At 47.1% G+C, this 19,240-nt stretch overlaps 1 protein-coding gene across 2 annotated transcripts in view; it reads right to left on the bottom strand.

Moving 5' to 3' along the window:
* Positions 1-19,240, bottom strand: part of SH2D4B (SH2 domain containing 4B) — an 82,130-nt gene that overhangs the window by 30,303 nt on the left and 32,587 nt on the right. For both annotated transcript variants that reach the window (XM_059395852.1, XM_059395853.1), the window contains exon 5: positions 13,196-13,343. In XM_059395852.1, coding sequence (XP_059251835.1) covers positions 13,196-13,343 — 148 coding nt within the window. The remainder of the gene's footprint in view (positions 1-13,195; positions 13,344-19,240) is intronic.

Below are 19,240 nucleotides of genomic sequence, written 5' to 3'. Positions count from 1 at the left end.
TTCTTTTTGTAGAGAACTCTGGGAGCTGGACGTGTGCTAACTGTGCATGACTGGTGACCGCGTGGGCCCAGGCAGGTCCCCCCCTTCCTTCTGGAGTCAGCTCTTAGCCGGAGTCCATTCGTGTTCCAACAACTCCATTCTACCCGTGTAACAAACACCTACAACCAACCAGCATCAGAGAACTGTGTTTGGAGGATACAAGGCAAATAGCCCTTGTTCTGAAAAAGAGCACTTCTGCCTCTTCTGCCTCTCAAGCTGTCAAAGGCCTTTTCTTGAAACATAATAGAACATATCCCCAGCTCTGAAGAAGGCAGCTAGCTTGAAGTCTGTCCCTCGGAAAGATTCATGGAAATGGAGGTCATATGCAAGGGTCAAGGTGAGCCCCCCCAGGGCAGGTTCGTTGCTATAACCCAGTGCCGACATACACAGGAGTCAGTCAAAAGGCAATCCCTAGTCTTGGAGGGCTGTGCCCCGTGAAGTACTGAACTCAGCTGGGGGCAGACGTAACCAAGACCAGACCCTTCCCTCGTGGTGCTCAGAGCCTGCCTGGGAAAACAAGACAAATCTCTCTTAACACAATGAAATCTAGGGTAGATAAAGTATTGTCAGGGTTTAGGGGCAGCGGCTCTCATATTCTGTGAGGGAGCCAACAGCCACCCAAAGAGAGGAAGCATCTGGAAAGGTCAGTAAGAGTTTTCCAGAGAAAAGAAGCCATCCAGGGAGAAATCTATGTTTGGGGGGTGCCTGGGTGGCTCAGTGGGTTAAGCCACTGCCTTCGGCTCAGGTCATGATCTCAGAGTCCTGTGATCGAGCCCCGCATCGGGCTCTCTGCTCGGCAGGGAGCCTGCTTCCTCCTCTCTCTGTGCCTGCCTCTCTGCCTGCTTGTCATCTCTCTCTGTCAAATAAATAAATAAAATCTTTAAAAAAAAAAAAAAGAAATCTATGTTTGGTGCCCAGCTGGTTCGTCTGTACATTCCAGCCACTACGAACACCATGATGCCTGCCTCACATTGCCAGGGGAGGGTCAAAGAAGGCCAGGACGCCTGGGCCTGAGCTCTGCAGACACAAGCCAGCAAATTAAACACAGGAGCCAGTGCCCTACAAAAGCCAGTGACCTTTGAGAGCTTATAGCCCCCGAGAGACAGTGACACTCAGTGACAGGCTGCAGAAGGAAGCCACAGGCCAACTAGGAAGACAAGCTGTTGGAACTCAGCCAGGTGAGGCCCTGGGCCATCAGACACGCGGAGACGAAACCCAGCTCCTAAAGGCCCACTCCAATCCAGCCATCCTCTTCCTCAAGGCCCTTCGGGGGCCCCGGTGCACACAGGATAAAGGACAAATACCTCTCCTCCAGTCCTTAAGAGGTGTCCTGCCTGCCTCCTTCCTCCCCAACTCAGCGGCTTCTGATCACCTCTCCACTCTGTGCTCTGGCTCTACCATGCTCCCCACACTCTACAGACCCTTCCTGTGCAGCTGTGCTCAGCCACTCAGAGCAGCTGTGCGGAATGGGCAGGCAGGGCAGCCAGAAGGGCCTGGCGCTGACGGCTCTAAGGGCTGAGAGAGCGGCCGAAGCGGAGAAGCAGGAAGCAAGCCTTGGCCTTGGCGAAACCAAGCTGCTGACCAGCCCTGATTATAGAAAAGGGACCCACACAGAGGCACACAGAGTCAAGGGCGGCTCCAAGACAGCTTTCCTGGGCTGTTTCCTCCCATGGCGTTTTTCTGTTTTGTTTTTGAGATTGAGTTGACCTCTAACATTCTGTAAGCTTAAGGTATACAGCATGTTGACTTGGCAAATTCATATATTGTGAGGCCTGCCCCCACAGCCTTAGCTAACACCTCCATCACCCTCTATAATTCTTTCTCGTGGTAAGAACATTTAAGATCTAGCTTCGTAGCAATCTTGAAGTATATAATACAACATTCTTGACTACTGTTGACCATAATCGCAACAGGCTTACTCTCTCCAGAACCTACTCATCTTCCAGCTACAAGTTTGTGCCCTTGGACCAACACCTCCCCCGTTCCACGCCACCCTCCCAACCAGCCTCTGGTAACCACCATTCTAGTCAGCTTCCGTGAGTCTGGCTTTTTGAGGTTCAACATACAAGTGCTGTCAAGTAGTATTTGACCTTCCCTGTCTGACTAATCTCACTTAGCCTAATGTCCACAAGGTCCATTCACGCTGTTGCAGATGGCAGGATTTCTTCCTTTCTCATGGTTTAATAATATTTCATTGTGTGCCTGTGTGTGTGTGCACACACACGGGCGCGCGCGCGCACACACGTTCTTTATCACTTATCCAATGACAGGCCCTGAGGTTGTTTCCGTATCCTGGTTGCTGTGAATGACGCCGCCGTGCCCGCAGGAGGGCAGCTATCTCTCCAATGGCCTTTCATTTCCTTCCACTAGCTACTCAGAAGTGGGTTTGCTGGATCATGGGGGGGGGGGGGGTTCTATTTTTTAATTTTTTGAGGAAGCTTCCTACTGTTTTCCACAGTGGCTGCACCGACTTATTCCCACCAACGGAGCAGGCCAGGTCCCTTTTTGGCATGTACCTGCCACACGCCATCCTAGGGAAGTCCCCGGACACCTCTAGGCCTCAATTTCTTTCTCTGGCAAAATGAGAAGGACACGAATGTCTCCCTCACAGAGTTGTCATGGTGAGTAAATGAAGCAGAAAAACACCATAAACCGTGAAGTGTTCTGGAAAGGCAGTGTCTTATTAGATCGGGCCCCTGACGTGGATCCTTTCTTCAGATGTCCCAAAGCCCGAGTCTGGAGCCGGGCTGCCTCGGTTCACATCCCAGCTCCACGTTCCCGCTGTGGACAAGTTATTCCATCAGCCTGGCCTTCGTTCCCTCCTAGGTAAAATGGAGCTAACCGCAGTCCCTACCTCATAAAGCTGTCATGACGATGGAGGGAGCTAATAAGGTAAGCCACTTAAAACCATGTCAGGGACATATTAAGCACCATGGTTAAGGGTTAGTTAAAATGTTTCTTTTCATTAGCCCTGGTATTACTAGGTCCAAAGCAGAGTTCATGGCCAGTTTAGGAAGAGACACCCTTGTTGATCAATCACAGGGAACTTGCTTGGAGTCAAGCAGCTTACCTTAAATTGCACTTTAAAATCTTCAAAGGTTGCTTTAGTTCCTACTCGGAATCAGGAACGGATTCAGACCGTATCCCATGAATCTGCCACAAAAACCCGCAGCCGAAACTCATGGGGTTTCTTCCTGCTAACGCAGTGAAAATAACCCGTACTCATAGGAAGAGCCACGAGCATCTTTTTGTCCTGAGCCAGCAAGTGTGAGATTCTCCGCATGGCCCAGTGGACCTGCTGTGGAGGTGAGGACCGACCCCGGGTCACCTGCTTCCTCCCCCAACTGCACTCTGGCCCAAGATGATGCCCCGTGGGCCTGTCCAGCAGGCACCAGAAGGGCCCACACGGAGCACAGGGACAAAGGGAGAGTACGGCCAACCCCACTCCTGAGGTAGGATCCAGAGCTGCCTCCCTCCTTCCTGCGGGAGACTGAGGCTCATCTCCCAGTAACACCATAAAGACAACTGGGACTGTGGGAAAACCCTGAAGACTTCAGAAGCAAGGCTGACTTGAGAGATCCAACACTGGACCAAGCACAGTAAGACACCACTTCATGAGAGTAGCTATTTTTTTTAACTTGTTTAATGAGGAAAAACAGAAAACAAGTGTCGGCAAGGGTACAGAAAACGTGGAATCCTGGTGCATTATTGGTGGGCATGGAGCGTGGGGCAGCTGCTGTGGAAAACAGGATGGCAGTTCCAGAAAAATTAAACATGTGATCACCATGCGAGCCAGGAACTCCTCTTCTGGAGATACACCCAGAAGAATTGAAAGAAGAGCTTCGGACACATTTTTGTACAGCGATATTCACAGAAGCATGATTCACAGTAACCAAAAGGTGGAAACAACCCAAATATTCATCAAAGGACAAAGAGGTAAACAAAGTCTGATATACACATACAGTGGAAAATTACCCAGCCCTAAACAGGAAGGAGAGTCTGGGCCGCCTGGGTGTCTCAGTCATTGAACATCTGCCTTCAGCTCAAGTCATGATTTCGGGGTCTTGGGATGGAGTCCCTCCTCCAGCTCCCTGCTCAGCAGGGAGTCTGCTTCTCCCTCTCCCTCCACTGCTCCCCCTGCTTGTGCTCTTGCTCATGCTCTCTTTCTCAATTATGTAAATAAATTCTTTAAAAAAAAAAAAAAACAAGAAGGGATTCTGATCCCTGCTCCAACCTAGATGAATCTTTAAGACAGTCTGTGAAGTGAATAAGCCAGACACAAAAGGACACCCTAGGAGTTCACTGCTACCCCATGTACTGTACTTAATGATAGTTAAGCAGAAAAAAAAAAGCAGAAGGGTGGTTCCAAGTAGCTGGGAGCAGGGTGGATCGGGGACTTACTGTTCAATGGAGGCAGAGTTCCAGTTCGGAAAGATGAAAAAGTTCTGGAAACGGGGAGGGGGAGGAGAAGGGAACGCTGGGGGTTGATGGCATTCCAACAATATGAAAGTACTGAATTCACTGAACTGTACACTTAAAAATGCATAAAGTGGTAAATTTTAAGTTGTATGTCTTACCACAGTTTTTTTTAAATGGACATTCTATAACATTCTGGTTGGTGAGCACTGAGCTGAGAATTAAGAAGCCAGAGCAGAGGGACACCTGGGTGGCCCAGTTACTTGGGTGTCCGACTCTTGATTTCAGCTCAGGTCATGATCTCAGAATCGTGGCATCGAGCCCCGGGTCAAGCCCAATGTTAAGCCCCACGTGGAGCTCTGCACTCAATGGGGAGTCTGCTTGATATTTCCTCCCTCTGTCCCTTCTCCTATTCATGCTCACTCTCTCTCTCAAATAAATAAAGAAGAAGAAGCAGCCAGAGCATAGCTAAGTGTCTCCATCACAGGATGTGTACCCAGCTATGTCCCTGCCTTGGCCCTCAGTTCTCTCCCATGCAGATAAGGGGAAGGTCCCTTCCAGCTCTGACCCCCTCTCTCAGGGAGGCACCCACACCTGCCTGGTCTGGGGCCACCTCCCCAGAACTGAGACACCACCCTCCAGGATGGCCCAGCCTGGAACCCTCCTGCTCAGGAAGAAACCAGGAGTCCCACAGGCTTTGGAATCCAAACTCTCCCCTATCAGACCTGGAAACTTCAGCTGCGGCAGGCTCAGGAGAGTAGAGAGAGCTGGCATTTGCTTGGCTTTACTCCTAACTGTCTAGACCGGGACAACTTTTCATCTCTCTGGGTCTTAGTTTTCCCTCCATGGAGACAGTACCATCCCCTATCCAATGGCTGCCAAAACTGCCAGACTGGTCTGAAATCATGTCCTTATCTGTGCTCAAGATAACACTGCTCAGTTCTCTAACACTGAAGAGCAAAAACAGAAGTTGGTTTTCCTCCTGGCAGAGTCTGTAAGCAGTTACAGAGCTGCAGACATCGTGCCAGGCCAGTCACTGTAAGAGGCAGGGTTGTTAACACTCTAACACAGTCGGGCAGGGCGTACACATCTATTCAGCACCTGCATCCTTAGGACCCACTCTATGCCCACTCTGTGCTGTGCAGGACCAAAGCTGCTCATTGAACACCTCCAGGGGGCGCAGTCTCTGCGTGATCATCATAGATTTGGACACATGGGACAATTTCTGGCAGATGATATAGCACAGCATCTTCTTCTAATTTTCACAAGGTCAGCATAACAGCTGGCTGCCAAGCTGATACTGGGAGATATGGGTACAGCAATGAACAAGACACAGTCCGTGCTCTCAGAGAGCTTACCATCTAGCAAGGGAACCACACCAGCAAACTGTGGAGCTGTGTTGGAGAAGGACATCTAAACTTATGCCTGGTGGACACATGAGATTCAACCAATAGAGGCCAAAGAAAGGGTCTTCTGGGCAGAGCAGGCTGAGGGGCAGAGGCCCAGGGGCAAGAGGGAGCTCAGGCACCCCTCCTGGGGTGAGTGGGCATGGCTGCAGGGCAGCTCCCTTACAGACCCCACAAGAGGTGAGGATGCAGAAACAGGGAAGCCCATTTAGGAAACCAGTAAATACTGGCTAATTAATTCTGATGCTTTACCAAAGGGTGATCGAAAGCCCCTGACATGTTTTCAGCAGGAGAGCAGGAGGCTCTTTCCACTTCTCGAAGATTGGCTTGGTTGCAGTGCTGGGAAAGAATTTCGACAGCAACAAGAACGTAGGCTTAGAAAACAGAGATGGAGGTGAAGAGCCACGGGGTCAACGTTCAGATGGTACCAGGGCAATGGGGTGGAAGGGGGTAAATTCAAAGAACGGGAAATAAGTAGAATTCTTACCTCTTGGTAAGTTTGGGGATTGATTGTGAGCAAAAAGGAGAGATCAGAATGACAGCCAAGTTTCTGCCCTTGGCAGCCAGGTGATAAAGCCTGTTGGGGGAAGGGAGGGTTGAGGTTCGGAAGTCTTGAGGTGGAGGTGACTGTGGGATCCCAGGAGGACATGGGGTTCTAGAAGATCATTAGCTGCTGCTCGTCATGAGACCCCTCTCTAGAGAATTTGCGCATGGTTCCTTGGGTCCTTTCTCCCTCTGCCTGGGTAAAAAAGACACATTGCTTTATAGAATTCCAATAATCCAGTTACATCCACAGAGAAACCTAATGATTCAAAGCAGTATCAATGTGGAGTCCTGCCTTGGATGAATAATATAATGTTTCTGAAAATTAGTGTATCATATGTATCATACAAATATATATTTATTTCTATATGTTATATATATTATTTATATATAAATCTATAATATACATTATTATATATTATTACATGTATATACTTATGTAATATATAATATATATATACACAAATATATATATACAAATATATATGTGAATATATAAAGTGAAAAAGCCCCCATAAAGATTTAAATTGTTTCTGTGGGCAGTTGCGTTTAACTTCTCCATTTTCCACTCCATGTGACACTGGACAACTCCAATTACCCTATCTATATTTTATCTCTGCATCTGTAAAATGGGGACTTCACAGGGTTGCTCTGTAAATGAGGTAAATGAAATATTACATGGAAGGGTCCTGGACAGCTCTGGCACATAGTACAAGTTCATTAAATATCATATATTTAGAAAGGGTCCGTGCCACTTAAGACAGAAAGGAGTGCAGGTGAGGAACCGGCATAGGGGGAGGGGCTGGGTAGTGTCCGGAGCGCTGGTCAGGCAAATGGGGAAAATGAAAATTTTGTGAAACGGGGAAGCTTCCTGACCCCAAGGGGAGGACAACAGGCCATCCAGATACTGAAAGGTATGCACACAGACCCCTAGGGACCCAACCCACGGGTGGGTTTGGCACCAAGACGATGGACCCTGGGAGATGAGCCTCAAGGAAAGAAAGTGAGGCTCACCCACAGCTAAATGTAGGCCAAGGGAAGGAATGTTCTCTGCTCCCTGACTCCAAGGCCTCTGAGGTCACCGTCACACAAGTCCCTCTAGCAATTCCTGATGACTGCCAACAGTGACCCCCTGTGGCCAGCAGGCGCAACATCAGAGGTTCCTTAAGACCAGAGTGCTCCCTGGACTCTGCTTTGGAACAACAGAAAACCCCCAGAGATTCTTGAGCAATTCAAGAGGAGAGAGAGAAGCCCAAGCAGGATACAAATGGAGCACATGGGGACTCCGGCTGGCATTATTTTCAGTTGTAAAACCAACCCTACGTGACACTAGGAGCTGGAGGAATGGCCAGTACTGGTTCTGTCCAAAGAGATGCTGCTCCATTTCCCAGGCCATCCGTGCACCGAACAGACCCTGCTTGGTGTCATCTTTCCCTCCGGCCCCCCATTCGGCTCTGCCCCACCCCCTCTCCCCACCACACGGCATCCCCCTTTCTGGGTCTGCCTGTCTCCAGCGCACAGCATTGTAGAATCACCCAGGTTAAACCCAGCCTCCAGAGCACTCTCTTTTCTATGAACAAAGAGAACAGAACCAACACAGCTGGACTCCATCCTGGGCCCGAGCACACATTTTTCTCCCCTGGGCTCCGAGCACACAGCAAAGGGTGAGACAAGCAGAGTACGATGGTGGGGTAGGAGCCACACCAGAGTGACACAGTCAAGGAGGGAGGGGAAGGGTTCACGAGAACAAGTTCCAATATTTGGAAATAGTATCATTTATCAAGTCATGCTGGCTCTTCTCCAAATCTCTGGGCAACTAGACAGCACCTAACTCCACACTCCTACAAGTTTGCAGTCGAGAAATAATTAAATGAATTTTTGCCTGAGATTTTCAGAGCTTCTCAGAGGCCAGAGCCTGCTCTGCTGTTCGAACTGAATAACGAACCCTGAATTCAAGTGATACTAAAGGAAACAATGCCCTTTTTTTTTTCTAACTCTGAAAATTTAATTTAGGTGTTTTATCAAAAACTGCTGCTCCCAGTAGATTAATGGCCCGCTATAATCTTTCATATTAAATTAATTGAGTGCAGAATGGCTTTGCTGGTTTTGAATGACAGCCTCCAGAGTTTAGCTCATCATTCTTTAAGGAAGCATAAAATAAGGAACCAGCATTGTAGGGCCCGCATTATCACCTTTCCTCTGTCTTTGGAGGTCTTTCCACTTTCCGTTGCCACAGGGCGCATTAATTAGCAGTTAAACAGCTCCAGGGCCGAAGATCTCAGGTCTGCATCCTTAATGAAACACCGCCCTGCCCCTAACAGTCCACCTCAACCTGTCACTATAAAAAGACTCTTACTCTATCCTTACTCTACCCTCCCAACAAGCCTCAACTCAACATGATTACCTCCACTTTCCAAATGAAGAAACCGTGCAGCTGGGCACGAACTAGCTCACAGTCACACAAGTCAGTGACAGAGCAAGGGCGGGACTCCCAGTCCAGTGCTCCTTCTCCCACACGAGAACAGCCTCAAGTGACTTCACTTTTTAACTGCTCACTGTTTTTGCAGGATAAAGCTTTGTCCTGCCTTTTTTTTTCTCCTATGTCTTCTTCCATCCCGAATTTAAATGAATGAATTCTTCTTTAGCTCTTTCCCATCTTACCTCTGTCACTTTCACCGTAGTGCACTGTGAACCTCAGGCTGCAGCCACATGGGGACATGTACCGCGTCCTACACACATGATGACCTTGCTTTTGCTCAGTGCTGCTTCCTCAGCCAGAGGCCCTGCCCTGCTTCTGGGTTTCCCCACTTTTCCCAAATCAAATGCCATTTCCTCCACGGGGCCTTTGCAAAGGTTCTGTACACCACAATCACGTGCGATTAATCCCTGGATTGCCAGGCTGGCTCAGCGCCCGCAAATCTGTAACTATGATACGCCACATTCCCAAAAAGCATAAAAATCGTCTGATTATCTCAAGAGATGCAAAAAAGCATTTGACAAAATTCAGCACCTTTTCATGATAAACACTCTCAACAAATCGGGTATAGAAAGAATGAATCTCATAATAAAAACCATACATGACAAGCCCACAATTAATGTCATACAAGACAGTGTAAGGTTGAAAACTTTTGTTCTATAATCAGGAGCAAGACAAGAATGCCCACTGTCACCACTTCTCTCCCCATGATACTGGAAGTCTTAACCAGAACACTTAGACAAGCAAAAAATAGTAAAAGGCATCCAAATCAGAAAGGAAGAAGTAAAAATTGTCCCTGTTTGCAGATGGCATGACCTTACATAGAGAAAACCCTAGATATTTCGCCCAAAAATTGTTAGAACTAATAAACAAATTTGGTAAAGTTGCAGGATACAAAATCAACACACAAACCTCAGTTGTGTTTCTATCCAGTAACAATGACTATCCAAAAAAGAAATTAGTAAAACAACCTCACTCATAACAGCATCAGGATGGGTGAAATTGATGATGGGTGTTGAGGAGGGCACTTGTGATGAGCATTGGGTGTTACATGTAAATGATGAAACACTAAATTCCACAAGTGAAACTAGTATTACACTAAATGTTAACTAATGGGAATTTATTTTTCAAGATTTTATTTATTTATTTGAAAGAGAGAAACAGCATGAAGGGGAGCGGCAGAGGAGAGAAAAAATCTCAAGAGAGTATACACTGAGCATTTCAGGACCCTGAAATCATGACCTGAGCAAAAAACAAGAGCTAGATGCTTAACCAACTGTGCCGCCCAGGCATCCCACTAACTGGAGTTTAAATAAAAACTTGGAAAGAAAAAAAAAAAGGATAAAATACTTAACAATAAATTTAACCAAGGAGACAAAAGACCAGAACACTAAAGACTATAAGACATTGATGAAAGAAGTTAAAGAAGTCACAAATAAATGGAAAGATATCCTATGTTCATATATTGGAAGAATTGATATTGTTAAAATATACATACTACTCAAAGCAATGTACAAATTCAATGCAATCCCTATTAAATTCCCAATGGAATTTTTCAGAGATAATAAAAAAAAATAATCCTAAAATCTGTTGGGAATCACAAAATATTCTAAACATCCAAAGCAATCTTGAACAAGAAGAACAAAGCTAGTAGCATCTCACCTCCTAATTTCAAATTATATTACAAAGCTATAGTAACCAAAACAGTACAGTGCTCGCATAAAAACAGAAACATAGACCAATGGAAAAAAATACAGGGCTCAGAAATAAACTTACGCATACATAGTCAAATAATTTTCAACGAAGGCATCAAGAATACACAATGGGAAAAGACAGTCTCATCAAAAAAATGGTGGCACTGGGAAAACTGGATATCCATATGTGAAAGAATGAAATTGGACACTTACTTCCTAGCAAACACAAAAATCAACCCAAAATGGATTAAAGACTTAAATATAAGACCTGAAACTGTAAAATACCTGGAAGAAAACATAGGAAAAAAGCTCCTTGACATTGGTCTTGGCGATGTTTTTTTTTTTTTTTGGATCTGACACCAAAGCAAAAATATCAACAGGTGAGATTATGTCAAATTAAAAACCTTCTGCACAGTAAAGGAAATCATCAACAAAACAAAAGGGTAACTTGCTGACTAGGAGAAAATATTTGTGAACCACATAACCGATAAGTGGTTAATATCCAAAATATATAGGAGTCCATACAACTCAATAGCCAAAATCAAATAACCCATTATAAAAAATGGGCAAAGGACCTGAATAGACATTTTTCCAAAAGGACCACAGACAACCAGCAGGTACATGAAAAAGTGCTCAACATTATTAATCACCAGGGAAATGCAAATCAAAGCCACAAAGAGACATCAGCTCACACCTGTTAGGACATCTATTATCAAAAAGACAAAAGATACCAAGCATCGGCAAGGATGGGAAGAACTTGGAACCCTCATACATTGCTTGTGGAGATGTAACCATTGTCAATGGCACAGAACGTAGCTAACTTCCTTCCACTGCTGTTTTTTTGAGATTGCACTTATGTTCTAAAAGGTGCTGGGGGTACATTTTGCACTGAAATCTAATGATGTTTTAAAAACACTTAAAAGAAAACATTTTTCATAAAAATAGTCCTTTGAAAAAAAGAAAAAAAGAGTCCTTTGTCATTAACCCATGTATTTGTACATTTCTGTCTGCTAATTTAGGAATTTGTTTTTTTCAGTAAAAAACACATACTCAAGAACCACCAAAAAAAAAAAAAGAAAACAATGTTCAGATCAACATTATTCATAATTCATAATAGCCCCAAAGTGGAAACAACTCAAAGGTCCATCAACTAATGAATGGGTAAACAAAATGGTGGTCCATGCCTACACCAGAGCCTTACTCAGTCATAAAAGGAAAACTGTCCACTTTACAAGGATGAATTTTATGTTATGTGAATTGTATTTCAATTTTTTTTTTTCAAGTCTGTTGAGTGAATCTGGGCTGTGGTTGAGAAAGGCTGAGGACCAGAGGGCCGGCGAGTGGAAATCATGCAGCCTCTGGGCTCTCCTGGCCCTGGCCCTGGTTCCAGTCGTCTCTCAGGGACACCACTGCCACAGCCTCATCCTCTCTCTCACCCCCAAACCCACCTTTACAAGTGTCCCACTGTCCACCTGCATAAACTATGCCTTTTTATTTTCTCCATGTTTTGACCTCCAGGACCTTGCTCAGCCAAGAGAGACACTCGCCCTCCCAGGATGGGCCAATTCCTAAAGATGCTAAAGGACTCACCCACAAGTGTGCCTTTCACTTGCGAACCAGCCAATCCAAAAATCTTCGAATCACTTCCTCTATCTAGTTCTCACTGTCTGTGGCACTGCCCACCTGTCCCCAGAGCCAGGCCTCAGACAACTCAAGAGCCCATGTGCCCCGGAGCCTACAGACATTATTTATAAACCAGCCAATCCTACACCTGCTGACCCTGCCTGGCCTCGCCTGCCCCAAGCAAACCATAAGAAAGACTCCTGCCCACACTGTCCCCAGCGCCCTCCTCCTGGTGGTTCCCAGTATAGCCCTGCTGGGTGTGCCCTGCCCCCATGCGTAAAAACTTCTTAGGGCAAGGTCGTCATTTCCACACTATCCCCATGATCCAGGTGTCACCGGACCTGATTCAAACGAAGCCCAGCACATACTGAAACACGTCCTTCAAATCTGCTTCTGCCTTTCCTCTTCCCCCATCCCTAACTTTTCTCCACCCGACACCCTCCAAGCTGTGTAGCCTCCCCATACATCTCCGCCTTCCTAAGCACATCCCATGCCCATCACCATGCCCTCACCTAGGGTGGGCTGAGGCCTCTGTCTTGAGCACCCTCTCCCTCTCCCACCTCTTCGCCTGTTTTTCCTGTGCCCCCCTAAAGCTTCACTTCCTCTAACGCTGCCTTTGGAAGCCCACCGGGATCGCCACTCTGTACTCCAACGGTACTGGCACTTTCTCCCTCAAAGCCGGGAGCCTGCGTGTCTGTCTCCTCCAAGATAAGCACTGTGATCCCTCCTATCTGGGAGCCCAGCGCTCAGCACAGAACCAGTGAAGGACTGGTAACGCAGTCAAGGCAGGGTTTTCTTTTTTAGTGTAAGAAATCTCCTCTACGGGCACGTAAGAAAGCTCCGGGCCGGTGGAGCCCTTACCCTCTGGGTTTTCAGCAGGGCCGGGAGCACTGCTGGTCCTGGGGGAAGGCCTCGGGCCCGAACGCGTGAACCGGAAGGATGACGGGGCACGCGCACGTGGGAGGAGAGTGGGCTGGGAGGCAGACTGCGCTACTCACGCTGTTCTTCCCACTCGCGCTCCTCGTTCTCGCTGGCGTGGCTCTGCAGCTGGGCCTGCTTCAGGGTCCAGTAGAGCTCCTTCGCCCTCTGCTCTTCCTGGAGGCGAATCTGCTCCTCTCCTCGCTTCCTCTCCTCGTCCTCTTTCCTCTAAGATATCATGGGGACAAAACAACGTCAGGTCACAAGAGAGAAGTGCCCCCGTGGCCCTGGGGCAGGGATGTGCTTTCTAGGGGTGTGGTGGGCCAGTGCTGGCTCAGGTGTGGTCTCTGACGCAGGAGATGGCCGTGGACAGGCCTGATCGGGGCTGCGGTAAGGATCAGACAGGTTAAAATGGGGAGAACAGGGGTGCTTGGGTGGCTCAGCTGGTTAAACTACCAGCTCTTGGTTTCAGCTCAGGTCCTGATCTCAGGGTCATGCCATCAGCCCTGTGTTGGGCTCCACACTCAGTGGTTTGCTTGAGATTCTCTCCCTCCCCCCCAAACTAATTAAATGCATCTTTAAAAAAAAAATACACGAGAAGTAACTTGTAGACTCTGAAGCTTTCTGCAAAGAGGACACTGGGCCATCCTTGGCCACACTTGCCTTCTGGGGGAGAGGGAGGGCAGGTACCATTCCTTCTGGAAGCCGGTTAAGCAGGCTATGATCATATCTTAACCTTCTGTCTGGATAAGATATTTCCAAGACAAATAAATAAAATCTTTTAAAAAGGGGGGGGGGTACCTGGGTGGCTCAGTGGGTTAAGCCTCTTCCTTCAGCTCAGGTCATGATCTCAGGGTCCTGGGATTAAGCCCCGCAGTGGGCTCTCTGCTCAGCAGGAAGCCTGATCCCCCCCCTCTCTCTCTGCCTGCCTCTCTGCCTACTTGTGATCTCTGTCAAATAAATAAATAAAATCTTATAAAAAAAAATATTTTCAAGACAAGCAGGTTTGGGGGCCCATCTCCAATTGTCTCACTTTGAAGTTCTAAAAAGGCTGTGTGTGTGTGTGTGTGTGTGTGTGTGTGTGTGTGTGTGTATTTCCCTCTACTTTTGTTCACATCAAAGTAACCCCACAGGTGTCAGATGTGCATTATATGCCAAAGGCTTGTTTTCAACACCAACAATTCTCCAGACCACTTCACTCCAAACCACTCCAAACTCACCCATGCCCAGAGGCCATCACTCTCAATTATTTTAGCTGTCCCTCATGTGGTGACATCTCTGAATCACACACGAAATGTTTTACCCATTCTAAACATTATTGCTTTTCTTTTTTGGTACATGAGTATGTGGCAATTATGTTTGGCTCATGGGTACACGCCCAGACTTTTCCTCTCCTCACCCTTACCCTGTCAACATCACAATTTGTGGTGAAATCAATAATTAGTATAAATGTTGTTCACTGCACCAATTATAAGAAGTACATTTTGTAACTTCCTAATGTATCTCTGAAACATGGGTATGTCTCATGACTTGCAAGTTGCCTTTTTAATAGGCAACGGTTTCTTCTTTCTTCTTAAAATAATGATTAATAAATCAATACTTAATGAGGCATCTTATATTCAGTAAAATATGGTAGTATGATGGCTTTTTCTTTCTCGACTTTATAATTGTTTTATCCTGAAGTTGCATATTGAATTCTCCCAACTTCTCTAAGATCTCCTGTAAATCTTTCCCTGTGTTTAGTATTATAACAGGTAAGCAGCAGTTAGCTTTTGTCAAAGGTCCCCACTGTCCCCAATAGCAAACTTCTTTCTTCTCCCATCTCGGTTGTTACCTGGGCCTCCTGCCCATCCATCCACCAGGGGACTCATTTCTTAGCCCTGCCCGAGTTGAAGCTCTTGTTTCTTTGTTCCGGGGTTTTGTGGGTTTTTTGGTTTTTGTGTGTGTGGTTTTTGGGGGTTTTGTTGTTGTTGTTGTTTTGGTTTTTTTGGTTTTGGGGGTTTTTTTGGCCATTTCATCATTTTGCAAAAGCATAGCTAGCAGGACTTCTCAGGTAGGGACGCACAGAAAGGCACTCTCTGAGTCTTGTCTAAAAACATCTATATGATTCCTTCAGAGAGAACCACTAATTTGGGGGCACCTCGTTGGCTCAGTGGGTTAAGCTTCTGCCTTCAGCTCAGGTCATGATCTCAGGGTCCTGGGAAAGAGCCCCACATTGAGCTCTCTGCTAAGCAGGAAGCCTGCTTCCCCCCCCCCCCCCCACCGCTCCCCTTCTCTGTCTGCCTCTCTGCCTACTTGTGATCTCTCTGTATCAAATAAATAAATAAAATCTTTAAAACAAACAAACAAACAAACACTAATTTGGCTGAGCATAGAATTTAATTAAAAATCACTTTCCTAAAGCAGAATTTGGAAGACTTTGCTTCCTAGCATCCAATACTACCCCTCAGATTTTCAGTCTTCTGCATGAGCTATTAAGTTTTCTTTTTATCGCTGATATTCTGAACATTTTTAAATGATGTGCCTTGGCAGGGATTTTCCTTCATCGATTGTGCTAGGCGCTCAAGGATCTTTCTGCCTGAAGTCTCGGATCTTTCCAGTCTAATACACCTTGGCTTAGAATTTCTTAGGTAATTTCTTCTCCTCTCATTGTTTTTCTTTCTAGAACTCCTGTTTGTCAAATGCTGGACTCCTTGACTTGATCCTCTAGGGGGCCTAGCACTTCTCTCTTACTTTCTCTCTCCTGCCTTTGCTCTTCTACTTCCTGGCTGATTCACTGATTTTATTGTCTAAACCTACGATTACATTTTTCATTGCAGCATCGCATTAATGATTCCCAAGCCTTCCTTCTTCTTCTTTGCTTGCTCCTTTTTGCTTCATTCCCCCTGTCCTGCTTTCAAGAGTGTCATGTTCCATCTCTGAGGATTTTAGAGCTTTCTCCCCCCACCCCTTATTCTGATTTACATCTATTTCCTCTGTTTTGGGCTTTTCCCTTCCCTTTAAAGCATGTTATATGTGTTGCCTGTCATTGGTGTTGGAGGCCTTCTTCCAATGTCTGATGTTTTCTGGAGGTCCATATTCAAGCAGAAAATAACTATCTGAATGAGAGACTCAGAGTGTGTAGACAGGACTTCCATGGGAGGTGGGCTTCACTCCAGGATGACTAGATGAGGAATCAGCCATTTCACTGAGGCAAATACTCAGTACTCCGGTCCTTTGTCTGAGATAATTCCATCTCTTCTCCTCTCTCCTCCTTCAGTGGAGTCTGAGCACCAGCATTCCGAAGTCTGTGGGGAAGGCAGGCAGCAGGCAGGAACCCCTAGCTTGTGCCCCACATTACATAGGAACACCATGCTTTGAAATGCTTTCTTTGTAAGCATCCCCCATAGGTGTCTCCCAGGAGGGGGCCCCAGAAAGTCCCCCTGGGATTGGCAGGAATGGCAGTGGTCACCAGGTAAGCTACCCGAAGGCCAGACCACTTCCCGCATGAGTCCTAGACTCTTGTTTCTCCTCCTTGGGTGCTCTCTGACCCTCTCCTTCATGAAAGGGATTAACCACATGCCCCCGGGAGCTCCAGGATTCCTATTTAAGGAATCATCCTGGATTCCAGTGGCCTGTCCACAGTTCCAGGGGCGTGGCGTAGCAAGCCAATAAACCCCGCCAGCCGTAGCATATTTTTATCTCAGCATTGCATGAGATTGGGTGACCAGAAAAGACCTAACATCCTGATTTCATGTGGCTCAAATGGCTAGTTCGTGCTAAACAAGGACACCATGCAAAAATACTTGCTGGCCCTGTGCATCCCAGAGACAACCCAAGCTGCAGATCCCACTGCTCTGGCTACTCACTGCTAAAACAAAGATCTTTGCTTAATCCTCCTGTTTTCCATCTACCCCTTGCCTGCTCTCTCCACTTGGCCTGACACACTGAGCTCTGAGCCTCTGCCCACTCCCCATCTCTTTCTGTTCAGAGAGAAGGATCCTGTAGCCTGGGAGAAATGGGTAAAAGTGGCAACATGAGGGTCCAGCCATTCCACGGAGAAACTGGTCGCCAACCTGAGCTCTCTGCTTCACAGTCCCTGGTGCCCCCAGGTCCCAAGCCCATGGGGACCCAGACTAAGCCAGCTCCCCTCTGCCCCCTTCCTGCAGGCACCGCACTTGAACCCCTCACCATTCTGCCTTCCAACCTCCACACCTTGGCAGACATTTTCTCATCTGCTCCTGCTTCTCGTTTTCTCTCTCCTGGTGCTTGGAACTTTTTCAGTCCTTTGCTACTATTTAAATGGATCAACAAGAATCCGGTGGGGAGGAGGTAACTGAGTTTTTAATCCTTCATTTAGCAAAAAAGACAACGTGGTTTTTGTTGTTGTTGTTTCTTCCAAAACAGTATAGATTAAGGATTTTCTTCTAATTCAACAATCAATTTTTTAGTCCCAAAGAATAGGCAAAATTCCCACTTCCTAATGAGTCGCTCTCAAGAGCTGGGCATGAGGACAAGAGAAGGTGAACGGCTTCACGTGGTCAGTCACTAAATATTTCCAGGATCAGGCCTGTGTTGGGCTCTGGGGACACAGCAGTGGCCAAGACACACGCAGGCCCCACCTGGTGCTTGCCTTTCCAGGGGTGAAACACACCAGACAAATAATCATCAGGAAATACCAGAAAATAATAACCAGTGTGCACAGAATTAAAACAGGGAAAGGACAGAGAGGACTTAGAAGGCCACTTTAGGCTGGGTGACCAGAAGTCTTCTCAGAAGGGACAATGTGATCTGACCACTGACCAGTAAGGAAGAATGCCAGTAAGTGAGTATCGGGGAGAAGAAATTTCCACACAGAGAAAACCACAAGCAAGATGGGCCCGGCGTTGTAAATGGGCTTGGCATGTTTGAGTACAGAATCACCCACTGTGGTTGGAAAAAGAAAGTCAGAGCTCTATATTGGATGAGTTCGAGATGCCATCTGACATCCCTGAGGCCTGCCATTAGCACCAGGATGCGTGAGCTTGGGGCTGAAGGGCAAGTTCAGCTGAAAATACGGCTCAGAAGTCATCTGTATGGGGATGATGTTTCTCAGCCACGGGACCTAATGCTATCACTGAGAGAAAGAATGCAGAGCCAGAGAAAACCACCAGAAATAAGGTACGGGAATATAGTCAATAAAACCATAATAATGTTGTAGGGGGACAGATGGTGGGTGACTGCACTCACCATGGTGAGCATGGCATAGTACAGAGAATCGTCGAGCCACTACATTGCACACCTGAAATGCATATAAGGCCATATGTCAGTTACACTTCAACAATAACAACAAAAGAGCGAGAGAACAACCCGAGTGTCTTAGGCCACTCCATCATTTAAAAGTTGAGAAGAAGAGCCGGAGCCAGGAAAGGAGGCGGAGAAAGAAGGTCAACAGATAAGCTAAAAACCCAGAAGGGGTGGTGTCCACTGGGGAAGCCAAGAAAGAGGCCGTTTCAAGTAAAAGGGAGTGGTAAACTGAGCTGCAGGCCCCAAGACATCACAGAAGTTAAGGACAGAGAAGCAACAAGGGACAAGGTCATGGCCTCAGGATGTGAAGAGAGACTACCCAGAGGGGTGGAGGGGCAGCCAACCAGGAGGGGTGGGGGAGGGAGTGGAAATGACCGCAGACAGGCCTCTGGGGACATCTTCTGAAGATAGGAGCAGAGATAAGGAGCAGCAGGTGGAAGGGAATGTGGAGTCAAGAGGGACATGGGCTCAGATGGAAAATGCTAGAGCTGAGAGTTGGTGACACATGCAAAATTGGAACCAAAGTCCATGTGACTCCAAAGTAGAAGTTTCAGCTTGAAGCCCTGAAAAAAAGCTCACCTTCAGCAATCACCAGCATCTCAACAGAGCAAAAACTCGCCCCATCCTGGCACAGCACCGCAGTGTATGCAGCGGGTTTCCCATGCCCGCTGCCTCCCCCTCAGCTCCCTCATCTCTGGCCCAGGTTGTCACATCACCCAATACATGGGGCACCATCCAAGACAGTGTCTACCCTGACTCCAGATCTCGCACCTGCCCAGGGCGGGTCTTCCGGGAAGGAGCAGGTCTCGGGGAAAATACCATCAGCCAAGGCCTGTCAGAGTCAGAGGGACTTCAACCTC

This window comes from Mustela nigripes, chromosome 4, assembly GCF_022355385.1.
Source record: "Mustela nigripes isolate SB6536 chromosome 4, MUSNIG.SB6536, whole genome shotgun sequence".
Classification (NCBI taxonomy): Eukaryota; Metazoa; Chordata; class Mammalia; order Carnivora; family Mustelidae; genus Mustela; species Mustela nigripes.
The sequence above is the reverse complement of the archived record's forward strand: the minus strand, read 5'-3'. Positions and strand labels throughout refer to the sequence as shown.